At 34.0% G+C, this 20,632-nt stretch overlaps 2 protein-coding genes across 2 annotated transcripts; one reads left to right on the forward strand and one right to left on the reverse strand.

The window, feature by feature from the left end:
• Positions 1 to 410: 410 nt before the first annotated feature.
• Positions 411 to 8,022, reverse strand: LOC107902285 (receptor kinase-like protein Xa21). Its single transcript, XM_016828498.1, has 5 exons — positions 7,657 to 8,022; positions 7,490 to 7,542; positions 3,511 to 4,689; positions 2,975 to 3,167; positions 411 to 515 (listed from the first exon to the last, which is right to left on the reverse strand). The coding sequence occupies exons 1-5, from the start codon at positions 8,020 to 8,022 to the stop codon at positions 411 to 413; spliced, it is 1,896 nt and encodes a 631-aa protein (XP_016683987.1).
• An 11,118-nt stretch (positions 8,023 to 19,140) lies between these two features.
• On the forward strand, positions 19,141 to 19,524 carry LOC107902284 (uncharacterized). The gene has a single exon (XM_016828497.1). It carries the CDS (start codon positions 19,141 to 19,143, stop codon positions 19,522 to 19,524), a length of 384 nt encoding a protein of 127 aa, XP_016683986.1.
• Positions 19,525 to 20,632: the final 1,108 nt, after the last annotated feature.

Genomic DNA, 20,632 nt, shown 5'->3' on the forward strand with positions numbered 1-20,632 from the left:
TTCAAGTATAATTAGAACATCATCAACCCTTAATTAGTTCTAAAATGCTTATTCAAATATATATCCATATATGCATGAAACAAAAGTATAAAATGCAAATTAGGAAAATAATGATACAAAAAAAAAATTCACCTGGTGCCATATACCCGATAGATGCAAGAGTCATGGTTTGCTTTATTACATCACCTTCTCCCAACAATTTGGCACAACAAAATCTCCCACATGTGCAACCATGTCTTTATCTAGTTGTAATAGCCCATTTTGCCCGGGGCCCAATAAAACCCAAAACAAACTAAAATAATAAAACATTCACAGTCCATTTACAATAAATAAACACACTACCCATATCAAGCCCAATTAAACCCAAATCTCAAAGCCCAAAACAAAACAACACAACCCGAGCCCATAAACTAAAAATTTTCAGCACAAAAAACCCTAGCCCTAAGCCTCCAGTGCCGCATGTGCTCCACCGCCGCCGCTCGCCTATCACCGGCCATCCACGCGTCTGGCACCACCTGCAAGAGCAAACAACACGCAAAAGAAGAGGCCAACCAGTAACAGACAAGAACAAAGAAATGAAACAAATTTTGTAATTTTGGCTATAAAAGCCCGAATATATCTTTGTAATTTCTTCTTCCGTTTTACGAACATCTAGTAAAAAAAAGAAGAAAAGCAGAGAACAGATTTTCGAGAGGTGAAACCTTTTTTTCGGTTCTTTTTTTTCATTATATTTTATTTTTTTATTTTCATTTTTTTATATCAAACAATGAAATAAAAAAAAGGAGAAAGAAATGTAGCAGAATCGACCCTTAGCCCCGCCGTCGGTGGTCTTTTCCCCGGCATCGAAATTGGCGAGAAATGAGGCAAAGGTCGAATCTTTTTCATTTTTCTTTACTTTTCAGTCATTTTCCTTGTAGATCTAAAATCTACGCTTAAAACGGGCTAAAAATAAAAAGTTTTGGGTTCTCCGGTCACCGTGGGCTGCGACACCGTCGCCGACGACCGGCGGCCGCCACGGGGGTCAACGGCCGGCCCTTTGCCCGGAATCGAAGAGAAATTTTAAGAGAAAAGGGAGCTTTGGAAAATTTTTAAAGCAAATGGCTGAAATGGGGTTTCAAAAAAATGTTGGCTTTTATAATACTATTAAACGGCGTTGTTTTGCAACTGAAGGTCAGGTGCCAAAACGACGTCGTTTTGGCCCTTACCCGCTCGCGCTCCCGACCCGCTCCTGGGGGATCCGCGTGTTTTTGGCGTTTGGGCTATTTGCACTGCGGATCCTTCTGCATTTCGCCCAGTTTATGATTTAGTCCCTTTCGTCAGATTTCTTTTATTTTTAATTTCGCCTTGAAATTTTGTTCTGATTTTATCGGAGTCCCGCAAAGTGCTGCGTTTTGGAGGGCAGGGATATTTTCCCCTTTGGTCCCTCCTTGTTATTCACGCACTCGATTTGGTCCCTTTCTTTTATTCATTTGCGAATTTGCCCCCATATTTCTGTGTTAAGTTCAAATTAGTCTCTTTTTTATTTATTTTATTTTTGCTATTAAATTAATTAATTTTGATAATATTATCATTATTATTATTATTATTATTATTATTGCTATTATTATCTTCGTATTATTATTATTGTTTGCTTTATTATTAGTATTATTATTATTTTCATTATTACTAATATTATTATTTTTATTTTACTACTCTTATTATTATATATTGTTATTATTTTTAAATTGTTTTACCTAATATTCCCTCGTTTATTATTTATATTCACTCGTTCAAATTTTCAATCATTTTCAATTAGTTACTTCTTTTTTTAAATCAGTTTGTTTTATTTTTTATTTTCATTTTATTATTTCATTATTTTATTGTTTTTATTATTTATATTATTTTTGTTTTTACTCTTATTATTCCTTTTTATTTTGGTTTATTTCATTTCAACTTTTGCGCTCAAATTTTTTTTGTTATTTCGTCATCTATTTATTTTCGTATTTATATTTTGTTATACATACATTCAAATCTCAACTATTCATTATCATTATTAATTTTATTATTATTGTTATTTATATTTATTATTGACATCCTCATCATGTTGTTGCACACATTAGCATTGTAATCCATTTTACATTTTACTATAAAATCGCGTTATGTTAACCTTCATCCAATACATTTTATATTAAGCAATTTTGTAACTCAAAATTCCAGAAATCGTACCCTAACTTACTGGGTTTCGATTTTCCTCGACGAGTCTAAAGAACCAATCCTTTTTTTAAAAAATCAAAGCATAAGTTAAATAAAAACTTATCCTCAGGAGTTCAAAATGTTGTGTCCTAACTCACTGGATGTGACATTTTGTTATCTCAAGGTAAAGATTTCTAGAAACACAAAGGCAATATTTTGAATTTAGAAATTCGAGAAAGTGTGCCCTAACGTGCTGGGTTTCAATTTCTCGTTTGACCAAATAGCCAAATATCCTCTTAAAACTTCAAAGTATGGGTTTTTCAAACCATAAGGTGATCTTTGTTTCGATGGTTTAAAGTATCGTGTCCTAACGTGCTGGATGTGATATTCCTTCGGAATAAGAGAATCCTAAATTTCAATCCATGTTATTCAAATTTTTTTTAAGGATTGTATATTTTTTTAAACTCTTCAAAGTTTTCAATCTTCGACATTAAGACACTAATTAATCAACTAGGTACCAATTTTTGGGCATTACGAGGGTGCTAATCCTTTCTCGTACGTAACCGACTCCCGAACCTGTTTCTTTGAATTTCGCAGACCAAAAGAATTGTTTTAATAAATCTAAATTGTTTATTAAAAACAATCGTTTTACGAGGTGACCCGATCACACCTCATCAAAAAAGATTGGTGGTGACTCCCGTGTTTATTATCATTTTCAAAACCCAAGTCGACCCCGTTTTCACAAAAAAAATGGTGCCAACACTAGTAAAATATTGCTTGGTTTTAAGTCACAATGAATTACAGATGTTGGATGTCCATTGTGGAGATGTTCTATAGCTACCGCAACATCTATCATTATGTCGACCCTTTGTATGATATCAAGGAAGCAAATTTCGGAATGTAACCATTTCTCAAGGTTTCCATTAGACATGTTATCAAGCACCAAGGCTTTAAAGTCAACACTTGAGCAGCAAGCTTGAGCAGCAAGTAATGACCTTCACAATATTACGATGAACTATATTACGCATAGCATCACATTCAATGTCAACACTCCTAAATGCTCCCTCTGTTTGCAAATTAAAAACTTTTATTGCAACTTCCATTCCATCTGAAAGCCTCTCTTTATATACATATCCAAAACTCCTTGAACCAAGCATATTGTTTTCCTCAAATCCATTAGTTACTTGTGAAAGTTCAGCATGTGAAATTCTTCTCAGCGTTTTCAAAGACAACAAATCATCCTTACTTGGTAGAGTTGTACTCCTACTTTGGCATCTTCTATACATAATAGTTAAGACTATTAGTAATACGACAATACCAATTGTTGGTAAACCATACCTTAAAACATGCAATATATTCATTTGGGAGTTTTCTTGGATGTCGTTTTTGCAAGGGGGGACTAGCAATCTAGGTGGACCACAAAGTGCAAAATTCTTCATGAATGATCTACTAGAAAAGTTTGGAAAACATCCTTCGGTGGGAATTTCCCCTTCAAGTCTATTGAAAGACACAATAAAATACTTTAGATCTAAAAGATTTTTCGAAGATTTGGGAATGGCTCCAGAGAGATTGTTATTGCATAAATTCAAGAATTCCAAACTAATCAAACCATCTAATGATCCAGGGATATGACCATGTAGTATATTATTTAATAAATCTAATGAAATCAAAGTTTGAAGACCCCCAAATGTGAATAAGATATCGCCTGTGAGAATATTCCTTGATATATTTAGTTTCAATAAACTCCTCAAATTTCCAACATCAATAGCATGTGAATTGTGAAGATGGTTTGATGATAAATCTCTTTCTAAGATATCTTTAAGATTCCACAAAGTTGAGGGTATTGCAGAACTCAATTTGTTGGAATTTAAGTAAAGATATCTCAAAGAAGTACTATAACCCAAACAAGAGGGTATGGATCCATGCAAGTTATTCAACCCTAAATACATCTCGTATAGTCTCTCCAAACCACAAAGGCTTTTTGAGATTGGTCCTAATTTATTCGAGTGAAAAGTTAGACTTTGGAGATTTCTCATTCCTCCTATTGATGCTGGAATAAATCCACTTAATTTATTATACCCAAGTTGTAAAAGCAATAGGTTGTTTAAGTTACCTATTTCCATAGGACTATTGCCTTTAAGCTCACAATTATTGGCAAAAAAGTATTGAAGGGATTTTGAAAGGTTCCCGATATAAGTAGGAAGAACATCACTCAATGGATTTCCTGAAACAACTATTCTTCTCAAATGCCTGCAATTTGCCAAAGAAGAAAGAAAGGTCCACTCATGATCAATAGCAGATCCTGTGATCAAATTATTATTTATGATTCGGAGCACTTCAAGGTGTCTTAAGTTGCCAAGCGTTTTAGGAATTGGGCCAGAGAATAAGTTATCTTCCAAGGCTAGATTCTTAAGCATGGAAGCATTGGAGATAGAGCCGGTAATGTTTCCGCTAAATTTATTTCCCCACAATACAAGATTCTCAAGTTTTGGAGCATTGGTAAGGGTGGTAGAGTACCTGTAAGATAGCATCTTTTAATATACATAGCCATTGGATACCAAATTCACAAAACATATAATACATTAAAATACATTTTTAAAATAAAAATTGTAAACCTTTAAATCAAATAAAAATATAATTTTGGCCTGGAAAAATGTGATCAAATCAATTAGTCCCTTGTGATTTGTATAAACAAAAAAATAAAATAAAACCATTCCATACCAGTATTGTATTTGATTTAATGATAGAGTTGTAAGTTACTTGTAAAAGTTACATGCTCTAGCATATAAATTTTGTCCAAGCCTTGGGTTGAAATCATCGTTACTTTTTAGATCTAAAATTGATTGAATATCAAATTTGTAAAATACTGTAAAATTTTGAATCAAATAAAAACAAAACTTTGACATGAAAATGTGGCATCTAATCAATTTTAAAAATGACATTGACACTGAATACGAAATTATGAATAAAAATTAGTTATGGTTTGGGAAACAAAAATATTAAATTATTCTGTATGATTTGGTATTAGTTATTATTTTGAATAATATTGTTAATTTTTAATTACATAAAACTATTGTATGTTAAATATGGTTTTAATTATGCCTTGAAATTTTATTATTATATTTCAACTACCATATAATATTTTAATTATGTTTAGCCATTTGAATAACAAACCAAAAAACTAATTAAAAACTAATTACTTCTTTAAGTATAATGGAAATTAAAAGTTTTCAATTCATATAAATTTTATTGTTTATTATCAAATTAATACATTTTAATAGATGATAAAATATATGAGCAAAAAAGAAGAAACAATTAAAGAGAATGTTTTTGGAGTTTGGAAAAAATTAAAGTGAAAAACATACCTTCTAATTTGTTGTCACATAGATCTATTTCTTCGAGCGTAGTTGAATAAAAAACACTTTCCGGAATCAGCTCACTGAATTGATTTGCTGCTACGAATTCTAAAGCTTGTAACATTCACTTATACTAGATGGAATGTTACAGATAATTCATTTGTATCCAAGTAAAGCCCCTCAAACTTGGGAAGATGTTGACACATATCATTAAGTAAACTACCTGATAGGCTATTGCAGGAGAGATTAATAGTCTTCAGAGAAGAAATATTGAAGATAGAAGACGGAATCTGACCTATAAGGTATTTAATTACTGTAATACTAAGCATTTTCAAACATTACTAATATAAATAGTTCATGGAAGTAAGAAAGTGTGCATAATAAAACCAAATTGTATAAAAAATTTAAAAATTTTTGATTAATCAATAAATTTAAGATTTTATATATTGAAGTGGGTTCAAATCTCACTATTATTTTTTGTTTTGTTTTTTTTTTTTAAAAAACCAAAGTACCTCAAATAATGTAACTAATTTTAAATACGAAAAGTTATTTTTGAAATTTCTCTAATCGAGTTGGTGCTCATTGACTCGTAACACAATCCTAATCAGATACTTAAATAACAATATAGATATTCACATTCACCAAAAAAGTTCAAAAAAATTGTTACTTTAGTTTCAAATAACAAATTTTAATTATTTATATAACAAGTAACTTTATAATTCATGTATAAATTTGACTATTAAGAAAAGAAAAAATGAAATTAAATAATGAATAATTTAATTGAAAATATATCAATTTTTATATTTTCTACATATGCTTTAATGATGATGGATTTTTTTTATTATCACTATTTTTGAATTAAAAGAATTTATTAATATAATTTAATTATATTTTGAATAATGTTACTCTTTTTTAATGACATGAAGTAAAATCATATTATATATTAAAGAGGGTACATATGCTTTAATTATAGCTTGAAATTTTATTATTACATTTGAGTTATTAAATAAATTAATATATTTTAATTATATTCAGCCATTTGAATAACTAATTAGAATAATTTTAAAAAACATTATTTAAAAGCTATGTATATAAATGTATATGTATATATATGGTTGTTTCATATTTTTAAAATAAATATATTTTCAATGTTGGTTTCTTTTCTTCCACACACAAAGTATTTCTAATGTTTTTTTTTATAACTTTTACTTATATAAAATAGATTAGTTAATGCAATAACAAATTAATTACTTTTTTTAAACTTAATGGAAATTAAAATAAATAAATTCATATAAATCTTATTGTTTATTATCAAATTAATAGATGATAAAGTATATGACAAAAAGAAAAGGACAAATTAAATTCAATAGAATGTTTTTGGACTTGTGGAAAATTTTAAAGTGAAAAACATACCTTCTAATTTGTTGTCAAATAGATATATTTCTTCGAGCATAGTTGAATTAAAAATACTTTTTGGAATCAGCCCACTGAATTGAGTTGTTGCTAAATTCAAAACCTGAAGCTTGTTACATTCACCTATACTTGATGGAATCTGACCTGCACACATACTTGACATAAGTCAAAGAGGTTTTCTTTTCTATAATTTGGAGATGTTATATTTTAATATATTTAATCATATTTTTTCTTCAAATTAACTATTTTGATTTTAATGAAATAAAAAGCTCTTACTTTTTCTTTTATAAAAAAAAATACTTTAAACTAAAGAAACCAAAGAAATTTAGTACCTTCTAGATTATTAAACCCCAAATATAAATGTCTAAGTCGTGTCAAGTTTCCAATACTTCTTGGAATGATCCCTGTGAATTGATTAATGGACAGTGACAAAATTTGAAGGTTGCATTTGTCTATACTTAATGGAATGTTACCAGATAATTCATTCAAACTCAAGTGAAGCCCTTCAAGCTTAGGAAGATGTTGACACATATTATCAGGTAATCTACCTGATAGGATCAATAGCCTTCAGAGAAGAAATGTTGAAGATAGAAGATGGAACCTAGACAGATAATTGATTGAATTCCAAGTTCAAGATCTCTAGATTGGACATGTTAACAAGTGTTTGATGGATTGTGCCTGTAAAGTTATTATTTTTCATTTCCAGCCTTTGGACTCTGTGTAAGTTCCCAAGCCATGATGGAATTTCCCCATTAAGACCATTGTAGCTTAATTGGATGATCCTCAAACGGTGCAACTGGCCCAATTCTTTAGGCAGATGGCCATAGAAATTGTTGCTACTCAAGTCGAGAGAGAGTAGGAATGAAAGTTTTCCAAGTTGTGAAGGGATAGTACCTCGAAGATTCATGTTTGTAAGATTCAAAGCTACAACTCTTTCATGGATGATGCCACAAGAAACACCAATCCACCTGCAAACAGAGCTAGAGGCTATCCAATTGTTTTCCAAGACATTGTGAGGATCGACTCGATCCTTATACTCGAGGAGTGCAAAATAATCGGTGGTGAGATTCCTGGCTGTCATAGCCAAACAAAGTACGGAACATGGTACGAATAGAGCTAAAAGAAGATGAAAGCAAGTGGTGTAGTTTATGATTGCAAGACGGAATAAGGCAAGAAAATAAAAGAGTAGGAAAAGGGAAATTGAAATGATAAAATAGTTGGATGATGAAGAAAAGCCCAGAGAGCCTGCTTTAATATGTTTAAACCCTCCCACACTTCTCCTAATTAAATTCACTCGGCTGGGGTTACAACATTAATTTTCAAAATAAATGTCAAGTCTTCTTTTAAAACACATCCAAAGAAGCGAATTTTCTCCAAAATTTCTTCACATTACTCCACATAATCCATAACAAAATTAATAAAATATAATTTTTTAATTACTATATATTCTTTTATTTTCTTCACAATAATAAGTTGGTTAAATATGCTATTAATCCCTGTACTTTTTAGAATTTGAGATTTAGTCCTTATACTTTAAAAGTTAAAAATTAATTCAAAGATATTCTTTTTTCTAAACTGAGTGAATTCACAAGCTTTGTTTTCCTTTAACAAATATTTTTGGTATTTTCGTGGATATGAGGAGATACTGAAAATTATTTTACTATGAACTTTTAATTCACTCAAAAAAATAAGTGTTTTATTTCAAGGGAACACAATTAAACATTAGATTTCCCATTTTTATGTTTTGAATATTTTTGACAACTGCATAATCAACAAAGTATCAATTTTGGGCGTTGTGAGAGTTTTATAACCTTCCATATGTGTAATCGATTTTTGAACCCACTTTTTATTTTAGAATTCAGGACATACCTTAAATTTTTCTTTTTATAAGTTATTTAAAATCTATTTGTAAAAAGCGAATTTTTAAGTGACCGATCACGCTTAACAAAAATGATTGGTGGCGACAAGTCCTTTTTGATAAAATCTTGTTCTTGGAAAGACCAAAGTTTTCATTTTTTTAAGAAGTTTTCAATTTAATTTTCTTTTTGAATTTTTATTTTTAACCAGAAAATGGTCCTTACAGTTATTATTTATTTCCCAATTTTTAATGGTTTTTTTCAAGGAGATGAATAGTGGGATGAAAATTTTTGGTTAAGGTAAACTCATTATGTATAGTTGATTCTTTTTTGATCCTTCAATTATTAATTTTTTCGATTTAATTACATATTTTTTTTAAAAAAAATTAACACTCTCTTAGTTGCCTCTTAATTGAGGGACAAAAAACTTAGACATTTTTTAATCACAATTAATTTAATTGCGTTTAGGATCACATAATTTTCTTTTATTCTTTTTAAATTATAAACTGTTTCAAAAATTCCGTCAATAGCTTAAGTGAAATTATCCTTTTTTGAAATATCAATTTCACTTAAGCTATTGACTTAATTTTCAGCTATTAGTCTTTTTTCCAATCAAATTGACTCTTAGCAGAAATGCAAACTGCGCAAAAGAGTGTAAACAAAGAAGTTGAATTTAATTATTTTCTGAGTCTAGTTTCAAAAGACATAATTAATAATAAACTTATAACTAGCCTTATTTATTTAACATGTTAAGAAACCTTTGCTTCATTTTCTTGAACTCAACCACAACATTCTTCCTAGCTTTTCTTTTTTGACGTAATTCAGTTCAACATTTCAAAAGAAATTCCATAATCGATGAAATACAATTTGCTTTAACAATAAATCTGCATCCTCAAAGTCTAGTAGTCCTTCCAACAATGAGCTTTGTAGGGCCCAACTTCTGCCCCGGGCCCAAATAATAAAAACCAAAAATAATCCAAAGTTAAACAGTCCAGTTACATTAAACCCAAATACAAGCCCAACTACCCAAACCCTAAGCCCAAACCTAATAGCCCACAACAAACTTTCAATAGCAGCAAAACGTGCAACACGCAACAAAAAGAAGCAACCAAATCGCAAAACAACAAAAAACAGGCATCAAAGAGTTGTTTAGATCGGCTATAAAGCCAAAAATCAGAGACTTGTAGTTTTTCGGCTTCCTTTTTTAACACACATCAGAAATAAAAGATCATATAAACTTCTAAAAGGTTGCTGTTCTTTCTTTGTTTTTCTTTTTATTTCACTTATTTTATTTATTTTTTTTACTGATCCTTTTTTACAAATAAAAAACGATTAATAAAAGAAAAACAAGAAAGGAAGAGAAGGGGAATAGCTAGAATCACCCGCAAGTCCCATTGCCGGAGCCCTTTTGCGGCCACCGGAGTCGTGCTGGGAGGGTGCGGGGTCTCCTTTTCCTCTGGTCTTTGGGCCAAGAAAGGCACCGTCACCAAAAGGCCTTTTAAATCGGTTTAAAATAGACCTTCGGGTCGCAGGCCACCGCCCGCGGCGGATCTATGGCGGCGCGAGTGACGGCCATGTTGGCCGAATTTGGGGGGACCGAGAGAGAAACCTTACTCTCTCTGTTTTTTCTAGAAAATTGAAGGAAATGATTTCTTTTTTATTTTTTTGTATTTATATATGCTATAATACGGCGTCGTTTTGGCCTTAGCATCAGTGGCCAAAAACGGCGCCATTTTGATGTTTGACCCGCGACCCGACCCAGTAACGCTAAAGATCCGCGCGTTTTCGTTTAAGGGTCTATTTGTGCAATAGGTCCCTCCACCTTTGTTGCGTGTTTCAATGTGCTTTTTTTATTTTTTTGATTTTGGCCACCAGATTTTTATTCTGTTTTAATTTGGTTCTGGGATGCGCAGGCCCCAGTATTGCGAACGGCCCCGTTCAGGTGGCATGGGATTATTTCCCTTTCGACCCTACGTCTATGTGCGCATTTCGCTCAGGTCCTGAATGTTCTTTTGCTTTTCAAATTTTACCCTTTAATTTTATTTTAACTTCAATTCGGTCCTTTATCCTATATTTTATTATTTTGAATGCTTACCTTGAAATATCATTTAGTTTCCAATTTAATACATATATCCCACATGTTTTATGATCCATATATATTCATACGTCTTTTATATTTTATAATTTTAAAATTTGTACATGCATACGTATATTTTATAATTTCTATATGCGTATATATATATCTACATATGTATTTTTTAAAATTTTTTTTACAAATATACACATACTTATACATACTCTTTATATTTTAAAATCTATATTTTTCTTATGTATTTTCCATAGTTTATAATTCATGTATACATATTTTTAGAAATTTTACAATGCATACATGCACATAATATATATATATATATGCGTTTTATTTTTATAAATACATATACATTACCTACCTTTATATTTTATATCTTCCATGACTTTATATATATATATACATGAATGTACACATACATACTTACATATTTTTTACGTACATAGATTTTTCATATTTTCATAATTTTATGCACACACATATATATCTTTTTACTTTTTCATAATTTTATTTATTATTTATTTATTTCATTTTTATTATTGATTTGAGGAAATGTTTTAATTTTATTTGCTTGTATACATTGTTATTTCGGACGTTATTGATTTGTACTTTTTATTTATCTTATATTCGTTGCTATTACTCGTATTATTTTTACATCATCGTATTCAATATTGTTTTGTTACGAACATTAACATCGTGTTTTATTTTTACTATTTGGTGTTAGATTATTTTTATTCAACACATAAATTATGATTTTTTGAATAAGCAAAATCTCGTGTTTAGATTGGAGAAGGTCGTACCCTAACTTACTGGGTTTCGATTTTCGCAATGACTTTAAATACGTGAATCTTTTCAAACTCAAGTTTTAAATGATCTTGGGATTTAAAAAAGATCGTGTCCTAACTTACTGGGCATGAATCCTTTTTAAAAAAAATCTGAGATAGCTAAATATCTTTTAAACAAGCAAATTTTTAGCATCCATTCGCGTATCGGGAATTCGAGATATTGTGTCCTAACTTACTGGATATGATTCTCTTTCTCGATTAACGTGAAATATGCCCATTTTCCCAAAAATTTTCAACATTTTAATACAAGGATCGTATTTTTTAAAATTCTTTAAAGTTTTCAAATTTCGACCTCAAGACATTAGCTAATCAACTAGGTACCAATTTTTGGGCGTTACGAGGGTGCTAATCCTTCCTCGTACGTAACCGACTCCCGAACCCGTTTTTTGAATTTTGTGGACCAAAATTATTGTTTTAATAAAATCTAAATCGTTTATTAAAAACAATCATTTTATGAGGTGACCCGATCACACCTCATCAAAAAAAGGATTGGTGGCGACTCCCATTTTTGTTTTATTTTTGAAATTTAAGTCGACCCCGTTTTACCAAAAAATGGTGTCAACAGCTTGGCGACTCCGCTGGGGAAGAGATATGTGAGTCAAGCCACGTGTTGATTATTTTTTGTCTTTTTGTCGAAAATCGAGAATTTAATTTAAATTTACGATCCGTTCATTGCATTTCATTCGTCTTTATTACGATCTTCATCATTGTGGTTTTATAGTTGTGTTGGTTTAAGTCTTGATATATTTTTGCACATTGCATTGCATGACCGTTGGTCACACCTTTTAAGTGGGAGTGAGAAGCTATTTCCTTCGTGAGGTATTCACCTCCGTGCAGGATAGCTGATCACTTTCGGGATACATCCGTACCTATGTCTTTGTAAGATTTTCATCTCCGTGCAGCCATAGGGAAATGTATTCCCCTGAACCGAACTCGGTCCGTATGAGCCTATAATGGGTGAGGATCGAGGAACCTACTGGTTTGGGTACCTTCGCTTTAGAGCCGAACCACATGTAGTGAACCTAAGAGCCTACCTTAGGAAGAACCACTTCAAACCCCTAGTGGTCACCCGAGTAGGTGTTCTATTTATTCTTGCTTGCTTTTGCTTTGTACTAACCTGTTTTCTTTTGTTTTGATTATGATTGCATTGCATTATCATCATTAAAAAGAGGTGTTGATTCACGTTCAGTTGCTAAATAGAGAGCTTGTGATAAAGTGGATGACGATACGATTGTCCGAATATGGTCCAAGAAAACGTGATAAGAAAAGGATGATAGTTTAATGGAGGACTACAAGACTATTGCTCCGTTGCCCAAGGATTCAAGATGACAAAGATTATTCGAGAGTCGCTGAACCTTCTTAAAAAGAAGCCAATGAGCATTACGAGGATGAGTGAGCAACGAGTCGCGGCCCAGATCAAGCAAAAAGGAGATAGAAGAGACATCTTTTTGAAGAGTTCGTGAAATTTATCTTAACGCTCAAATGAAGAAAAGGATCAATTGTCTCCGCATATGAGGGCAAAGCCGTATATATATCCGTTACAGAGATTTATTTTCTAGTAAAGCTGTTCTAATAGAGTTGAATCAGAATCAACATCTCTTTTTGCATTCATTCCATGCATCTGTTTTACATTTCATTGCATCATTTGCATTAAATTTCACAAAAGAGCCCTACTTAAACGAGATTATTTCAGTTAATCTGGAAACCAACAAGAATCTACCAACCAAATATCACTATGGTACCCGTCGCAAAACAAAAGCAATGGATTAGAGGTTAGAAAGATTGGAACAATTGCAAAAAAAGATGCAAGATCAGATGCAGGAACGACTAGATAAAATCCAGCAAGACATGCAAGAATCCTAGAACACTATGATGAACAAATTGGAGCAGTTATTGGCTGGAAGGAATGATAAAGGAAAAAGCCCTTTAGTTGATTCTGGAGTTGATCATGAGGACCCTATTTATCCTCCAGGTTTTACCCCAATAGGCATCCAGGCACAACCGGATATATGCCCGCAAAGAGTAACTGTCATTATCAGACCTCAATATACGGTTGGTGCCTCAGTGCCAATGCATTTTCAAACGGGCTTGGGTTCTAATCCCGGAGACAACCCTACCAATCCTGTGGTCCCTAATCTCGATGACGTGGAAGAAATAGAAAAAGCAAGAATGGACTTGCCAAAACAACTTGACGACCGATGTAGATGGCTAGAGGAAAAATTTAGAGCCATGGAAAACACCGACTACCATTGTGGAGTTGACGCCAAGGATCTGAGTTTGGTCCCTGATTTAGTGCTCCCGCCTAAGTTTAAGATGCTGGAGTTCAAAAAATACAACGGGACTAGTTGTCCTGAAGCTCATATCACTATGTTCTGTTGAAGGATAATAGGATACGTCAATAATGATCAACTATTAATCCACTGTTTCCAGGATAGTTTGATCGTGTCTGCAGCCAAGTGGTACAACCAATTGAGTCGTGCTAAAGTTAGTTCATGAAGAGACTTGGCACAAGCTTTTATGAAGCAATACAGTCATGTAACAGATATGACACCTGATAGAATTACGTTACAGAATGTGGAAAAGAAGCAAAATGAGAGCTTTAGGCAATATGCCCAAAGATGGAGAGAGGTAGCGACACAAGTCCAGCCACCTCTTCTGGAGAAAGAAACCACAGTGCTTTTCATTAACACTCTGAAAGCCCCATTCATTAACCACATGTTGGGAAGCACTACTATCAGCTTCTCAGATATGGTAATGTCTGGCGAGATGATTGAAAACGCCATAAGAAGTGGGAAGATAGATGCAAGGGAAGGTGCCAAAAGATCAACCCCAAAGCACAAAGAAAATGAAGTGAGCAACCTGAGCTTGTATAATAAAGGGTATTCAAAATTAGTCACTGTAGGCCAGCCAAGGACGGTAGCAGCTAGCTATCAAGGCCCCTCAAAGTAAGAATCCAACTCGAGGCCAAACACAGAAAGACTCGAGTTCACACCTATCCCGGTGATGTATAAGGAGTTATATCAAAATCTGTTTGATGCGCATGTAGTAGCTCCGTTCTACTCAAAACCCATGCAACCTCCATACCCCAAATGGTACGACGTAAATGCTCAATACGAGTATCACGTATGAACTACGGGGCACTCGATTAAAAACTACACTACATTTAAAAAGTTAGTCGAATGGTTCATTAATATGGGCATCGTGAAGTTTGACGATCCATCTGGACCTAATGTGGCAGGAAGTCCGTTACCCAGTCATCCAGACCCAGGAGTAAATGCGATAGCTGAGAATGGAGGAAAAAAAACCAAAACAAATGTTGCAGAAGTAAAACCCCCACTAAAATGGGTTTTGAAACAAATGATGGACATGGGATTAATCATTCAGAATTTGGAGAAGAGACCAAAATGGATGAGGAGCTACTGTGAGTTTCACGCTAAAGAAGGCCATGAAATCCAGGAGTGCACTGAATTCAAAGCTTTGGTGCAAAGTATAATGGATAATAAAGAGTTGGAATTCTTTGAAAAAGTCAAAGGCCTAGAAGAAATGTTGGGAAATTTAAATGTTAACGATGTATCCGAAGAGGGAACTGAGGAAGATAATTTATGAGGCATCGGCCCTTAACGCATTTGGGAGTGTTTTGAACAATGAGATTGTGGAAGAGATCCCTATATTTTTTTAGATCTATTTCAAAGTAATGTCCAAAACACGCTTATTGCTCTAAGCCTAGGAGCAATAAGAATCCTTTTGTGAGATAGACTTATGTTCAATATCTTTATTTTAATAAAATGCATCTTTGTTTCTCACTTCGAGCAAATATTCCTTTATTATTTCCATTTCATTCATAATCATACTGTACAGATAAATATTCTTAGATTCTTTTTATTCTTTGGATTTGCTTTCGTCCCTACAATAGGTCTCCAGATATCAAAGATATGAGTGACACTGCTACTGACTCAGAATCTCCTTTGAGCAAGATATGTGTCCAGATGAGCCTCAGGACTTTGAAGATAACTGAGACTGTAACTTATCCCCTGATTTGTTAATGATGGTAGAACAAGATCCTACCTTACAAATAATCAATGGAAGTCTTGACCTTTCTCTATGTGGGGTACGGATGTCATTGAACCAATCTCGTCTAAGGTTTTGGCGATCATCAATTCATCTTTATGGTCGTTAATTACCTCACTAAGTGGGTAGAAGCTGCTTCATATGCCAATGTCACAAAAATGACGGTCAGTAAATTCGTAAAAAAAGAAATCATATGTTGGTATGGGATGCCGAAAAGGATCATATCTGATGATGCACCAAATTTGAATGATAGCACGATATCAGAAGTTTGCAGTCTGTTCAAGATTAACACCATGTCGCCCAAAATGAATGATTCAGTGGAGGCAAAAAAAAGGAAACCAAACAAAAAACAAAACAAAAAAAACAAAAAACAAAAATAAAAAAACAAAAAAATAAAAAACCTCTACCGGGGTAACTTATTTCTCATTGGTATATAGAATAGAGGCAATTTTACCCATCGAAGTTGATATTCCTTCCCTTCAAGTCTTGTTAGAGCTGAAGTTGGATGAAGCAGAATAGATCTAGGCCTGATATCATCAGTTAGATTTGATTGATAAGAAAAGGTTAAAAGTTATCCGTCATGGTCAATTGTACCAAAAGCGAATGATGCGAGTTCACTAAAAGGTTCGCCCAGAGAATTCCATGAGGAGGACTTGATATCGAAGAAGATCCTTCTCAAACAAAAGGACTTAAGAAGAAAGTGAATGCCAAAATGGAAAGGACCTTATGTGGAAGGCCTTATCTGAAAAAGCGTTGATATTGACCAAGATAGATGGTAAGAACCTGCCCAATCTTGAGAATTCTGATTCCAGCAATAAATACTTCACTTGAAAAAAGAAACGAAAAGAAAAAAGAAAAGAAGAAGAATGAAAAAAGAAAAAGGAAAGGCCAAGGTGAAAACCCGCAAAGGGCGCCTTGAGACCAAAGAGGTTTTGAATTGAAAACCCAGGAATGGGCAGTTCAAATTTTGATCAAAGGTGGGGCATGCAGTAGTCTTGTCGTCTCTGAATTAATAAGAAGGAGAGATGCTACATCTTGGGGGCATCAATGAAGTCTTCTAAGACTTCTAAACACATATCAAGTTCAAAAGGGTCCTCAAGAAGTTTGGGGCAGAGAAGCTCATGCCACGATATCTGGGGCACCTCTTTTCATTTATTCTTTTTGTATTTGTGACAAAATACGCCATCTTGATTAATTTATTCTCATTTTGTATTCTAGCAAAATTTGCTATCTTGATTAATTTATTCATTCAGAGCTTTGCTCTCAATAATTTTTCATCTTATCCATTGTGATAATCCTTTCATCTTATTCATCTCATATCTTAGCAAATTTTGCTATATTGATTGATTCATTCATTTCAAGCTTTGCTCTCGACAAAATTTTATCTGGTCCATTTTGATAATCTTTTTCAAGCATTTTTCTTTGAAATAACGATTATTGGACTGATAATGTTCAAGCAAAAGAAGTTTTGCATATTACTCTGAAAGCTTCTAAATAGTACGAGGACCTAAAGCAGGGCTATTGTTTAGAACTAACCAACTTAAGGGTTAGAAGCATTGGAGAAAGAATAATCTAAATTGCGACTATTTCTTTGGTTTTTCTATCAAAGATACCACTGAATAAGAAAGCATCGGTGATAAAACCTTGATGAACAATAAAGAATGACAATCTAAGCATTAAAAATGGATCATTCTCATGACATTCTACAAATATCATACATACACATCTAGTTAGGAGCATTTTATTCATTCTAATCATGACATCCTAAATGCTAGGCATAAATAGGTATATAAAATGGATTTTACAGGTCATGTTCCCCAAGGAACAGATCAATGAAGTTACCCATACCCCTGAAGTTGCAGTGGGATGGATTGAAGTCATCATATCCAACCTTATCTCCCTGAGCAACAGTGGAGAAGGTTGAAGAAAGCAAGTCTTGTCTTCCTGTATTGGCAGCGAAGTAGACTGAAGATAGCAGATCTTGTCTTATTGTATTGGCAGCGAAGTAGACTGAAGATAGCAGATCTTATCTTCCTGTATTAGCAGCAAAATGGATCAAAGATAGCAGATCTTGTCTTTCTGTATTGGCAGTAAAGTGGATCAAAGATAGTAGATCTTGTCTTCCTGTATTGGCAGCGAAGTAGATCGAAGATAGCAGATATTGTCTCCTTGAGCAGCAGTGGAGTAGATCGAAGATAGCAAGTCTTGTCTTCCTATATTGGCAGCGAAGTAGACTGAAGATAGCAGATCTTGTCTTCCTGTATTGGCAGCGAAGTAGACTGAAGATAGTAGATCTTGTCTTCCTGTATTGGTAGCGAAGTAGATCGAAAAAAGTAGATCTTGTCTCCCTGAGTAGCAGTGGAGTAGATCGAGGATAGCAAGTCTTGTCTTCCTGTATTGGCAGCAAAGTAGATTGAGGATAGCAGATCTTGTCTTCCTGTATTGGCAGCAAAGTAGACTGAAGATAGTAGATCTTGTCTTCCTGTATTGGCAGCGAAGTAGATCAAAGATAGCAGATCTTGTCTCCCTAAGCAGCAGTGAAGTAGATCGAAGATAGCAAGTCTTGTCTTCCTATATTGACAACGAAGTAGACTGAAGATAGCAAGTCTTGTCTTCCTGTAGTGGCAGTAAAGTAGACTGAAGATAGGAAGTCTTGTCTTCCTGTATTGGCAGCGAAGTAGACTAAGGATAGCAGATCTTATCTTCCTGTATTTGGCAGCAAAGTAGATCGAAGATAGCAAGTCTTATCTTCCTGTATTGACAGTGAAATAGACTGAGGATAGTAGATCTTATCTTCCTGTATTGGCAGCGAAGTAGATCGGAGATAGCAAGTCTTATCTCCCTAAGCAGTAGCAGAGCAGACAGATGAAACCAATCCTATCTCTCTGAAGTTGCAGTGGAGCAGATTAAAATGATGAATCATATGCCTCTGAAATTACAGTAGGTCGAATTAGATCATATCACATCAAACCTTATCTCCCTGAAGTTGCAGTGGAGCAGACTAAAACCACGAATCTCATCCCCACGGATTTACAACAGAGTAGATTGAAGTCATATCTCTCTGAGGATGCCGTGAAGAGGATCAAAGTTATAAGGCGCAGTGGGCTAGAAAGAGACTACTTGAAGAAGAGGAGTATCAAGAGATCAAGATTCGTGCGACCATTGAACGTAAAATCAAAATGCTTAAAGTGTATGGAGATTCCGCGTTGGTGATATACCAACTCAAAGGAGAGTGGGAAACCAAAGACCCTAAATTGATCAATTATAAAGAACTGGTTCTTGAATTGATTTACGAGTTTGATGACATCACCTTCAGTTATCTCCCATGAAAGGAAAACCAAATGACTGATGCATTGGCTACTCTAGCTTCGATGATTCAGGTGAACAGGCTTGAAGTAATGAAGCCTATTCAGATGAGTATCTATAAAACCCCAGCTCATTGCTACAATATTAAGGGGAAGGGAAAAGACAATCACCCTTGGTATCGGAGTATCCTACAGTATGTGAAGAATCGGGAGTACCCTAGCCAGGCAACAGAGAACGACAAGAGAACTCTGAAAAGAATAGCCATCGAATATATCTTAGATGGGGAAGTGTTATACAAAAGAAGGAAAGATCAGGTATTGTTAAGATGTGTAGATGCCGTAGAAGCTAAGAAAATTTTGGAGGAAGTCCATGAGGGTATCTGTGAGACGCACGTCAATGGCTTCACCATGGCCAGATAGATCATGAGATTTGGGTACTATTGGTCCACTATGGAAGGGGATTGCATTAATTACGCCAAGAAATGCCATAAATGTCAAATTTATGGAGACAAGATGCATCCCCCCTTCGCTACTTCATGTTATGACCTCTCCATGGCCATTTTCCATATGGGGTATGGATGTCATTGGGCCGATATCGCCAAAGGCTTCTAACGGGCATCGTTTCATCTTCATAGTCATTGATTACTTCACTAAGTGGGTAGAAGTTGCTTCTTATGCAAATGTCACGAAGTCAGCAGTTAGTAAATTCTTGAAAAATGAGATTATTTGTCGATATGGAATGCCTGAGAGAATCATATCCAACAATGCGCTGAATTTGAACAATAGCACAATAGCAGAGGTTTGCAGCCAATTTAAGATCAAGCATCATAACTCATCACCGTATCGTCCAAAAATGAATGGTGCAGTAGAGGCGACCAATAAGAATATTAAAAGAATTGTGGGGAAAATGACTGAGACTTACAAAGATTGGCATGAGAAGTTATCATTTGCTCTCCTTGCCTATCGAACATCTATTAGAACTTCTACTAGGGCAACACCTTTTTCTCTAGTTTACGGAATGGAGGCAATATTACCCATCGAAGTTGAAATCCCCTCTCTACGGGTATTATCCGAACTCTAGTTGGACGAGGCTGAATGGGTCCAATCTCGTTATGATCAGTTGAACCTAATAGAGGAGAAGAGATTAAAAGCTATTTATCATAGGCAAATGTACCAGAAACGAATGATGTGAGCCTATGATAAAAAGGTTCACCCTAGAGAATTTAGTGAAGGAGATTTGGTGCTAAAAAAGATTCTTCCTATGCAAAAGGACTTTAGAGGAAAATGGATGCCAAATTGGGAGGGTCTTTATGTCGTAAAGAAGGCCTTTGATGGTGGAGCTTTGATTCTAAGTGAGATAACTGGAAAAGACTTGCCCAATCCCGTAAATTCAGACTCAGTCAAGAAATACTTCACTTGAAGAAAAGGGACCAAAGTGAAAACCCGCAAAGGGCGCTTTGATCCCTAAAAAAAAAAAGAAATGATGATGATAAAAATGGAGAGGCTAAGGGGAAAACCCGCAAAGGGC

The sequence above is a fragment of the Gossypium hirsutum genome, chromosome D05 (assembly GCF_007990345.1).
Source record: "Gossypium hirsutum isolate 1008001.06 chromosome D05, Gossypium_hirsutum_v2.1, whole genome shotgun sequence".
NCBI lineage: Eukaryota > Viridiplantae > Streptophyta > Magnoliopsida > Malvales > Malvaceae > Gossypium > Gossypium hirsutum.

What these genes read in the sequence shown, in the direction of transcription:
- LOC107902285 (XM_016828498.1), bottom strand. Translation starts at nt 8,022, where the DNA reads ATGACAGCCAGGAATCTCACCACCGATTATTTTGCACTCCTCGAGTAT. An exon ending in GGCTTGGGAACTTACACAGA is followed by an intron (nt 7,543 to 7,656) that starts GTCCAAAGGCTG and finishes TTATCTGTCTAG; the next exon opens with GTTCCATCTTCTATCTTCAA. An exon ending in AATATATTGCATGTTTTAAG is followed by an intron (nt 3,168 to 3,510) that starts GTATGGTTTACC and finishes AATATTGTGAAG; the next exon opens with GTCATTACTTGCTGCTCAAG.
- LOC107902284 (XM_016828497.1), top strand. Translation starts at nt 19,141, where the DNA reads ATGACTGATGCATTGGCTACTCTAGCTTCGATGATTCAGGTGAACAGG.